The sequence below is a fragment of the Guillardia theta genome (genome assembly GCF_000315625.1).
Source record: "Guillardia theta CCMP2712 unplaced genomic scaffold GUITHscaffold_231, whole genome shotgun sequence".
In the NCBI taxonomy this organism is placed as follows: Eukaryota; class Cryptophyceae; order Pyrenomonadales; family Geminigeraceae; genus Guillardia; species Guillardia theta.
The window spans coordinates 46717-57130 of NW_005434445.1; the positions used below are offsets into that span (position 1 = coordinate 46717).

General features: G+C 54.1%; 3 protein-coding genes across 3 annotated transcripts in view; 2 read left to right on the plus strand and 1 right to left on the minus strand.

Moving 5' to 3' along the window:
- Positions 1–695, plus strand: part of GUITHDRAFT_121459 (hypothetical protein) — a gene marked incomplete at both ends in the record, with an annotated part of 10607 nt that extends 9912 nt beyond the window's left edge. Inside the window, 2 exons of the mRNA XM_005819302.1 lie at positions 22–111; positions 327–695. Of these exons, the coding sequence (XP_005819359.1) occupies positions 22–111; positions 327–695 (459 nt within the window). The remainder of the gene's footprint in view (positions 1–21; positions 112–326) is intronic.
- A 5502-nt stretch (positions 696–6197) lies between these two features.
- On the plus strand, positions 6198–7049 carry GUITHDRAFT_166717 (20S proteasome subunit beta type 2). The gene is made up of 2 exons (XM_005819305.1): positions 6198–6694; positions 6736–7049. Exons 1-2 carry the CDS (start codon positions 6264–6266, stop codon positions 6908–6910), a joined length of 606 nt encoding a protein of 201 aa, XP_005819362.1. The 5' UTR covers positions 6198–6263; the 3' UTR covers positions 6911–7049.
- A 37-nt stretch (positions 7050–7086) lies between these two features.
- The window catches only part of GUITHDRAFT_148672 (hypothetical protein), a gene marked incomplete at both ends in the record, with an annotated part of 5630 nt that continues 2302 nt past the window's right edge, over positions 7087–10414 (minus strand). The window contains 14 exons of the mRNA XM_005819304.1: positions 7087–7149; positions 7220–7281; positions 7323–7366; positions 7498–7571; positions 7703–7771; positions 7896–8048; positions 8253–8331; positions 8502–8573; positions 8621–8706; positions 9003–9105; positions 9245–9387; positions 9555–9650; positions 9919–9975; positions 10147–10188. Coding sequence (XP_005819361.1) covers positions 7087–7149; positions 7220–7281; positions 7323–7366; positions 7498–7571; positions 7703–7771; positions 7896–8048; positions 8253–8331; positions 8502–8573; positions 8621–8706; positions 9003–9105; positions 9245–9387; positions 9555–9650; positions 9919–9975; positions 10147–10188 — 1143 coding nt within the window. The remainder of the gene's footprint in view (positions 7150–7219; positions 7282–7322; positions 7367–7497; positions 7572–7702; positions 7772–7895; positions 8049–8252; positions 8332–8501; positions 8574–8620; positions 8707–9002; positions 9106–9244; positions 9388–9554; positions 9651–9918; positions 9976–10146; positions 10189–10414) is intronic.

Genomic DNA, 10414 nt, shown 5'->3' on the forward strand with positions numbered 1-10414 from the left:
ATGACGACAGGGTATGAGCAGGATACAGAGAGCTCCGACGACTTCAGCCCTCCGAGGGCAACCTTCACTCCCACCAAACCAGCGCAGGAGAAGCGCAAGGGCGAGGATCAGGTGAGAATTGGGGGAGGGAGCGAGGGAGCGAGGGAGCGAGGGAGCGAGGGAGCGAGGGAGAGTAGCTGCTGCAGCAGCTGTAGGAGGGGGAGAGCAGACTTTGGGGAAGGGGAGGGGGACAAGGAAGAGGAGGAGGGGCGTCAGCGCCAGCACCAGCAGCAGCAGCATGCGGGAGGCGTCGCGAGGTGCCGGAGCTGCTGCTGACTTGTAGTCAGGAGGAGGAGAGGAGCGCAAAGAAGGCGAAGACGAGCAAGTACCACCGGAAGTTGGAGAAGGAGTGGGAGGACCTGGTGAAGAGCGGGAGGATAGTAGAAGGTGACGTCATCAGCCACACCTCAAGCACTACTAGGATTCCAATCAAGGGGACCGTCACAGCGGACGGGAAGCTGCGCTGGCAGGACAACGGTGCCTCGAGAGTCTACGACAATCATGCTGGGCTCCTGCTGGGCAGCAACGACTACACCTGGGAGGACCTTCAACAGCGCTTCTCCAGGTGCAAGAAGAGCATCTACGTCAAGTCCTCTAGCGACGGGACGTCGAAGAAGCTCAAGGAGCTGCTCAAGGGGTTGGGCAAGAACAAGTGAGGTAGCGTGAGGGAGACAGTACAAGCACTGGCACTAGACCACGACAAAGCTCGGTTCTGCTCCTTCCTGCCACAGTGCTGTGCTACGAGGCTCATTCCTACTCCTCATAGTACTGCGGCAGCGTCAGAGACATCCAGCAGCAAGTGAAATCTGCTGCTCACAACTTGTACGCTCACAACTTGTACGCTTCTAGCCGCATCTCCCGGGCCTCCATTAGAGAACCGCTCGAACGAGTCTGTGAGCACGGACTCTACCTCCTTATCAAGGACTCTACTGGTCGACTTTCACCTTATCGATCGGGATCAAACACAGAAGCTCCTCTCCCTCTTTCCTTGCCTCTCTCTCCCTCCATCCCAAGCCATCCTCCCCCTCCCTTTCTCTCTTCGCTCCCCGAGCTCTCTCTCTCTCCCTCCCCCTCCTTTGCTGCCCCCTCCCACCGTCTCTCCTTCCTGCCTCCCTCTCGCTCTCACCTCTCTTGCTCCCTCCCTCTCTTGCTCTTCCTCTGGCTCCCCCTTCCCACATTTCCACCACGTCTTCTTCTTCGCTTCTCTGAGCCAGACTTGCGTTGTATTCACACTTTATTTACATCATTGCAATCTACTCGCATGCTTTCAAGCTCTATTTACATCGCTGATACCTCCTCAGCGTCATATCAGCCAGACTAGATACAACATTACACAAAGTCAAGATCTGTCAAGATCATGCTCTGCGCTCCTTACCGATCCATGAGCAATACTGTTGCTGCAGGTGTACATGCTTGCAAGCCCCTTCATCACACACAGTGTGCTGGCATGTAGCCTCGTCGACGTCTTGCAGCAGCTTCTTCGTCTCCCATCAACCCTTGACGAGAGGTGTTTGATCTACTTTCGATCACCCTGCACTTTGACAGTACGCTTCGAGTCGAGCCCATCCGATGTCCTTGTTGCTTCTCCTTCCTGTTCTGTACATGGCTGCCGCGAGTAGACGACGGTCTGCTCTGCTGATGCATCTGCAGAGCATGCGCTGCTCTTGGCTTCATCACCAGAGTCTTTTTGTCGCTGTAGCCCTCTGAGCGCATGAAGCCTCGCAGAAGTCGTAGACGGCGTCGAGCTGGCTGCTGGGAGGACAACAAGTCCACATGCATGCGAATGTTGCTAGAGGCGTCGCTGCCATGTTCAGATACTTGTAGGGTTGTTGTGTTGAAAGAAGTTGTTCAAGAAAACATGGATAGGACGAGCATTCAGTCGGGTAGCGTTGTCTCGGACTTCATGAGTCGAAGCATGTCGCGGTTGGGCAGCTTTGTGAAGGAGACATTGAATGGGTCGGCAGAGCAGCGCTTTGCTACGTTGGCGGTCATGCAGTCGCAGACGTATGCTCCGTCGGAAACCGTCATCCGTCCGGAGGCTGTCGTACGTGCGGATAGTGTTGCCAGTGGTCGTACTGCGTCTACATGGTCGGGGAGCAGGGATGAAAACGAACGAGATGATCCCGCCCTTCCCTTGAAAGCCAGTTTTCGTGACATCTTGGAAGAAAACGAGCAACTACGCCGGACATGTAGAGAGCTCAGGTCGGTGGAACAGAACAACATGGATAAGATGCACGACCTTATAAAGGCACTTGCAGAATCCCAGCGAGAGAACCGCAAGCTCGCTGAGGAGGCGGCGGAGATGCGGGCCCAGCTTTGTGAGCGGGATCGGGAACCCGAGGTCAAGCCTACTAAGCCGAAGCATGCGGAGAATGACGGTGGTCAGATTTGCAAACTAGATCCGAAGTCGTTGCTGCAGTACAATGGCGAACAGACAATGGAGAGATCAATCGTCTCATGGATTGGGTACCTGGAAGGCAGATGTAAATTCCACCGTATTGCACGCCACAGGTGGGTAGGTGCCGAGAAACTCGAGCGTCACGTGCAGAAGCAAGGCAGGCAAGGGCCCAGGGAGACCGTTGAAGCGTGTTCTGCAAGATTCCAGGCGATGGTTACACACCTGCAGGCGTGCTACCTTGTGTCCAAGAGACCTAGTGTTGCGCTGCTTATAGAGCGACTGGGTCAAGATCATGGAAGAGAAGGCGCATTATGCTTCAGAGCCTGGTGCACGGTTGTGAATCAGCTCACTCGATCTGGCGAAAAGTTTTTGGCAACTCGAGTTGGACGCCGCTCGAGGAAGTACACCTGTTTCATCACGAAGTTTGGGAAATATCAGTATCGAAGGATTCCTTTTGGCTTGACGGTGGACTCGGCTAATCAATTTCAGAAATTTCTCGAGAGTGTTCTTCAAGGTCTCGAGAATTGCCTATGCTATGTCGACGATGTTTGCTTGATCAGTTATGGAAGGACATCACACATGAGGTCTTAGTTCGAACGTGACAGGCTCTGGATCGATTCCGTAAAGAGCAATTGTTTGGGAAGAAGTCGAAATGTAAGCTGTTTCACTTTGAGATTGATTTCCTCGGTTTCCACATCAGCGAGGCAGGAGTTTCGACACAAGAGAAAACGGTACAAGCGATCGTGGATCGTACGGCACCTCAGACAGTGAAGGAACTCAAGTCGTTTTTGGGAGTGTTGTCGCACCAAAGAGCTCTTTGGTTTCTTGACGGGATCACTTCGTGTGTCAACACTGGATCGAGAGATACTTGTAGGAAGTTTTCCTAACACGTACTCAAAGTTGAGAGTCGGTTAAATCAGAACGAGGCTCGACTCACCGTCACAGCGGCCAACTCAAGTCTAGACGTTCCCTGTGGGAACGGCATCAGATTTGAACAGAAAAAAACAAGAACAAAGAATGACAGGCTCATACTTGCTTGCGTCCGAGGGCAACCAGCCTCTGGAGGCAATGCACATTGTTTCTTCACGTAAAAGAATATGAACACCATGGTGCTTAAAGTGCTTATTATATCGAAAGCCAACAAACAAACGAAGATTGGTATGATGTCACAGAATATTCCACGGTTGAAGCTGATGACGTCCACATAAAGACTGTAGATGCCCAAAAGTAGGGAGATAAAGGTGTAGCATACCCTGCATTGCCAAGGTATAGTACAACCCGCGCAGCCTTTATCATCATCCGTGGCATCATCAGCAAGTTTGGCGGAATACACGGCACAATGAAGTAACATTTGCACAATCTCTAACCCTAAATTCCATGGCACAATGTATTGGATTGCAGCACATTCTTCATTCTTCATCAGGGTTGGGACAACCATTCCTAGGCCTAACCCCAAGAGCAGAACAAGAGAAAATGGTTTGCCAGTGGATGCTTGCAGGAAAATGGTCGAACAGATACCCAACAATGCAAATATGGCTGAAACCATCCTTTGAATCACATACGAGTCACGAATATTGCAATGCCCGAAACTCTCGTTCTTTGTGTCAGGCTTGAGTATGACCTTTTTGCCATCAACTAGGGAAATTCTGTTCATCTTTTTTGGAACGCATCCACTGGAAGCTGTGTTGTGAACCCATGTAAATCTCCTCATCATACAACCATCATCCTTGCGGCACAAATGAAAATCAGAGACGTTCAACAGAAGATTATCATCAGCTTGACAGCTTTGATTGCTGCTCAAGTAACATTCGTCTCCATTCTTGCACCATACCATAGAGTCCTGAGAGATGGATTCGTCAGAATACATTGTGCCTTCCGCTGTAGACTGACACCAAAACGAACACCCCTGCAGTACCATACCACAATCCTTTTCACACCGACATTGCTCCAGTTGTCCATCGAGTGTTCTAAAGGATGGCCATGATGCATGATAGCAAGGTAACGTGTTTTTGTCAAATTCAAAACCACAAGAGAGGACAAGCCAGCAAATGCCATAGAAGATATACATTGGAGACTATTGTTGTTGAGATAAAGATACTGCAAGTTGGAGAGCTCGTCAAAGGTTCTGTTAGTTATGCTCCGAATGCCCTTGGAATCCAAGTGCAAACTTCTGCTTTTATACCCCCACCGATCACTTCCACAGTCAACTCCACAGCTCCCCTCTTTTGACAACAAACCCTCATCTGAAATATGGAACGTACAGTTCCCACAGCGCACACTGGCACTGCTTTTACTCTCAGCCTGTGGGCACCATGACATCCAAACCCCTTGTACTGTCCACAACACTTTGAACACTCTCAGCATTCTCGCCATGCGCCCTCTTTGACGGATCGTCCCAGCACACTACGATCAAGTTGACTACCCAACCGTTTGCGGGTGATCGCTTTATCCATTGCACCCTTTTACTCAAAGTTAAGTTAAAAATCAGTACGAGGACAATCAGGAGAGTCGAGGAGGCTTGACCTTGACACTGCCGCACAGGCCAAACGGCGAGAAGAGAAAAGACAGCGAGAACCAAACCCAATCCTGCCTCAGTGACTGCTGTCCCCCAAACTTAAGTGATACCTTCCTAGACGGCTGAGACGGTTCACTTAACTGCACAGTGCGGCCGCCTCCGATCGGCCGCCTCCGATCGGACGGAGTCCACCGTGACATAGGCTAAACCCTAAACCCTGGAGAGTCAGGGCCATCGCCGGTGTGTCAGAACGGTGCATTCGGGGCGCGCCGCGGGGGCGCGGCCCTCCCGGGCCCCGGCGGGGGGACGCCGGCTCAGCGGCTGCTGGCAGTCACGGTGCCACTGGGCCCGGCAGGCCCGGCCAGCCCGCGGCTGAGTGACTCTGTGAGTACCAGTTGGCACGGGAATAGTCCGTCGGATCCGGCGGCGGGGCCCCCCGCCGGCGGCCGCCACCCGCCCGCGGAGTCCGATCCGCTCGGACCGTGACTGCCGACGGCGGGGGGGTGGTACTAATTTGAAGCCCGGCCCGGGGGACGGCCGCCTCCAGCCTCGCCGGAGTGGCCCGCAGTGAACCGTCCGACGATCTGGCCTGTACATGGCCCGCGGGGTCAGGCCGCCCCACGGCCCGGGCCAGGCCCCCCCGCGTACGCACTGAGTACTACAGTAGCGGCGGCGGCGGCGGCGGCGCCGGGCCCCGGCCCCGGCGGCCCCACTGAATTAAGAATATGGAATTAAGAAATTAAGCTCAGGATTAAGAAAGAGGGAGGTGGATTTAGAAAGTGACACCTGTCCGCGTTATGGAGGGAGGGGCGACAAAGCAGAGAGGAAGAGGATATGAAAGGAGTGAGGAAGAGAAGATGACAGAGAGAAGATGAGTAGACGCTGCAGAGAGGAGGGAGAGAGGAGAGATGAATGGTACAACGAGATAGAGGAATTTGCTAGGGACGGCGAGAAGGGATCTGAACGCAATGAGAGGGTTTTTGTACATGAGACAGAAACACAGCGCAGATGTAGGGGGGAATGAAGACATTCTCATGTTGTTCTTCTTGATGGATATCATGAGAATGATGCTCAGGCAGAATATTGCAGTCTTCACTTCTTTAGTGGGATCGATCTCATTTGAAGGCTTGAAAGTATATGGTTAATCATCTCATACGAGCATGCCTTTTTTTTTTTGATTGTTGTTAGAGCAGTATGTTGGAACGTTCCCTTAATTCTTTTCTTATTTCCACCTACAGGCAGCAGGGAAGATTCGTCTTGAGTCTCCAGTGCATTTGCCTACACCTCTTGCCATCGCACATCGTCTGAGCAATGGATCATCTGCTGGGTTTGGTCGGCGACGGGTACGCTCTCGTTGCAGCTGACCGCAACGTGAATCACTCGATCATCGCGGTGAAGCACGACGAGGACAAAATCCTCAAACTTGACAATAGCAAGCTGTTGGGATGCGTTGGTGAGCTGGGAGACACCAAGAACTTCTCCGAGTACGTCCAAAAGAACATGGCCCTCTACGCTCTCAGGAATGGCTGCCACCTGAGCACGCATGCTGCTGCTCATTTCGTCCGCGGAGAGATCGCGCATGCCATTCGTCACTCCCCTAAGATGTGCAACATGATTCTTGTGGGGTTTGACGGGGACAGCGGCCCCAGCCTGTATCACATCGACTACTTGGGAGGCATGCATAGGATGAACTATGGAGCCCACGGCTATGGCGGGTTCTTTGCTTCCTCCCTCATGGATAGGTGAGCGGCTTCCTTGGTTCCTTGTGTCTGACGTGCAGCAGATTATGGCGTCCTAACATGCCGCTGGAGGAGGGGATCCAGCTCATGAAGAAGGCGTTCGCCGAGATCAACCAGCGCTTTCTGGTTGGCGGAGCCACCTTCACTCTGAAAGTGGTGGACAAGGACGGGACTAGAATCATTGACCTGGGAGAGCAGAACAACAGCATGCAGACATGAAAGGACTTGGACGTGTGAGATTTACAATGAGATGTTGGGATTGCGGCGACCGTGCCGAGTTTCAGCAGTGCGCCATTCAGCAAGGTTTAACTAGATTCAAGCTCGTACAATCGGCATCAATACAGGAAAAGGGAAACCGAAAGCGAAGCTTGTTGATTCCTCTCTATCTCTCTCCCTCACTTCTGGAACTCTCCATCAAAACTCGTGAAGCCCGCAAGCTTGAAGATGGGATAGAATGGCTGCACCGACAGTCAGTGACCGCCGCGCTCTCCTCCCTGCATCCTCCCTGCCCTCCCCTCCCCGTCTCACCTTCTCGCTGATGTTGGAGCACCAGTGCCATGCCGACGTCAGCCGACCATCTATGCATGAGCCTGTGCGGTATGAGATCCGACAACCTCCTCCACCATCTCACCAGCATCGTAGAAGTTGTCAGCTCCCGATCCGTCGAAGGCCGAGCTGTACAAGTGTGAGGGAGAGATGGGACGAGAGGGAGGGAGAGGAAAGAAGGGAGTGGGAGGGATGGGTGGAGAAGGAAGGAAGGAGAGGAGGGGGAGTGGGGGAGTGAGTGAACGAGTGAGGGAGGTCACCGGAAGAAGTCAAGAAGGATATCTTTCTGGAGCTTCTCGGGCCCTCCGAAGGTTGTGCGGATGTAGCTCTCGATCTGCTTATCCGTTAGCCCTCCCACACTTGCCTTCTGCTCCATCCCCTCCCCTCCCCCTCCCCCTCCCCGTCCCCGTCCCCCTCCCTTGCTGCTGCTGCTGCTAATGCCTTTCCCTTCCCCTTCCTTCCAACCTGCGGGTTCTTGCACAGCTCTGGGATGTTCCTGAGGACGATGACGATGGGGTTCAAGATACTTGCTACCTGCAAGAAGAGTGAGGACGGAAGGGGAGGAGAGCCGGTACACGGTCAAGGGAGGAGGGAATAGACGACAGCAGGTCTAAGGAGCAGGGAGGAGGGAGGAGGGAGGGAGGAGGGAGGAGGGCACCTGAGTGTACTTGTCGATGAAGATGAGAGCGTTGGGGACGTTGTTGTCTCCGAGATGAACGACGGAGGAGCCGATCCAGGAGCCAACGCGCTGCTGAGTAGAGTGAAGGATGTTCCTCATGGCCTTGGAAACTCTTGGGGCGGCTTGAACCCTCTGAAAAGCTAGTGAGAAGGGGAGGAGGAGGAGGAGGAGAAGAAGGGGAGCAGAAGGGGAGGAGGGAAGGAGAAAAGCAGGAGGGGAGGGAGGGGCGGAGACAAGCGACAGGAAGGGGCAAGGAAGTGGATAAAAGGGAAGGGGGAAAGGGAGGGAGGAAGAGTAGTTCTGCCGAGGAGAGGAGTGAAGTGAGGTAGCAGGGACCTGCAAGCCTTGCCCTGTGTCCTTGAGGTCATAACGATTGTCTGGACTCAGCAGATCTTCTTCGGCGAGGCACCAGAGGCTGGAGGAGCGAAAGTGAACGACAGCGAAGAATCAAGAGATTGACGGAGAAGGGAAGTCGACAGGAGTATGCGAGGAGGAAGAGGAGGAGGATAGATACTGAAGTAGTGAGCAGGAGGAGGGGTAGTCGGATGATGATGATGATGATGATGAGGAGGAGGAGGAATCAACCGGAACATATCATGAGCAATCTCCTTCCACAGCGTGAGGGACTGAAGGACGTACTGGTACTGCTTGGCATGGCTGCAAGTTCACCTTCAGCTCTGCTTCCTCCCTTCCTCCCGACCCACCTATGCGACAACCTCGCTCCTCCTGCCCCGTCGGCGATCGACAGGTCGTAACCTTCCTCGATTCTGTCCGGGTTGAACAAGGTGGTCTGAATGGGGACGTCAGCGAGAGAGGAGGAGGAGAGGACAGCAATGATGTGCGTGAGGACGGCATGTGGAAATGAGAGGAGAGGGAGGGGAAGGAGAGGAGTGTGGGAGAGGAAGGTGGAAGAGGAGGTGGAGGAAGGAGGCAAGAGAGGGCGAGGAGAAAGGTGAGGGGGACAGGGAGACAAAAAGCGAAAGGGAGGAGGACGGAGGGAGTAGGGAAGGGGAAGGAGGAAGGAGGAGAGAGCAGGGGAGGGAGGAAGAGGAGGGAGGGAGCAGGGGAGGGAAGGGAGGAAGAGACCAGGTAAGTGATCATCTTGTTGACTGGATCTCGGTTGGCAGTGAGGAAGCTATGGTTGTCTCCGATGGAGTATAGACACAGTTGAATCTCCTCCGCCTCAATCCTGGCCCAGCTCGTCACCAGCTCCCCCTGCTCCCCACCTTCCTCTCCACTCTCTACTCTCTGCCTGCCCTCCTGCCTGCACTCCCTCGCTCCTCCTCCGTTCCCCTCCCGCCACTTCACCTCCACCTCCTCCTCCTCACCTCTTGCTGGAGTATTTCTGCGCGAGGTGCTCGATCGCACGGTGTTTCTCCATGCTCTCTCGGTTCAGTTGGTTCCTCGACTTCACCCCGTCCGCTAAGATCTCTCGCGTCGCTACCGTGATCAGCCCGTCCTTGAGAACTCCCTGCCGGCCATCCTTCACCTCCTCCCCTCCCCTCCTCCTCTGCATCCTCCGTCCCTCTGTCCCCTTCCCTCCTGTTTTCTTCCTCCCTTCCTCTCACTCGTCCCCTGCCTACTTTCTGTTTCCCTTCCTCCTCTGCTCCCTCTTCCACCCTCCTCGTCGTCACCGACCTCGGCTCCGCGCTCTTCCAGGTAGGAGAAGACAGTCTTGAGGGGACGCACACAAGAGATGTCAAGGAATTGCTGAACCTCCTGAGAGCTTGAATCCTGCAGCTCATCAGCCTCTTCCTCCTCCTCCCTCCTTCTCTCCTCCTCCCCCCTCCTCTCCTCCTCCCTTCTCTTCCTCCTCCTCCCTTCTCTTCCTCCTCCTCCCTTCTCTTCCTCCTCCTCCCTTCTCCTGCTCCTCCCCCACCAAAAAATTCTTCTCTTCCTCCTCCTCCTTTACCCATCTTTCCTCGCTGCGTCTATCATCCCCTTCTTTCCTCCTCCACCCCCGCCTCCTCCCTCCACCTCATCAGCATCCGCAGCAACTTACTTGCAGCATGTAGATCAGCTTCCCGTACTCCCCGCGCATCTTTTCCGGATTCATCACCTGGTTGTCCCGTCAGCAGGTAGCAGCGGAGTTGGACCGGAAAACAGTGGAAGGAGGAAGGAGGAAGGAGGAAGGAGGAAGGAGGAAGGAGGAAGGAGGAAGGAGGAGGATGACGGTGTGTGGAAGGTGTAAGAAGGACAGAACAGAGGGAGGAGGGTAAGGGAGGTATACCTTGTGTCTTCTTCCGATCTCTAGGATTGTTTGAAAGAATTCCTTCAGGACAATTTAGGTGACGTGTGTTCTCTTCCCCCCTCTACACTCCCCTCTTCTCCTTTCTATCCATAATCCCTCGCCATACATCCCAATCTGGAAAAACTAAGCACCTCCCGATTGTGTTCCCATCTGTGTCCTCGGACACTGAGGACCAAACTGAGAACAAGCTGAACAAGGACCACTACTGAGGGTAGTAAGGAGAAGCCGGCGTACGAGGATGGAGACA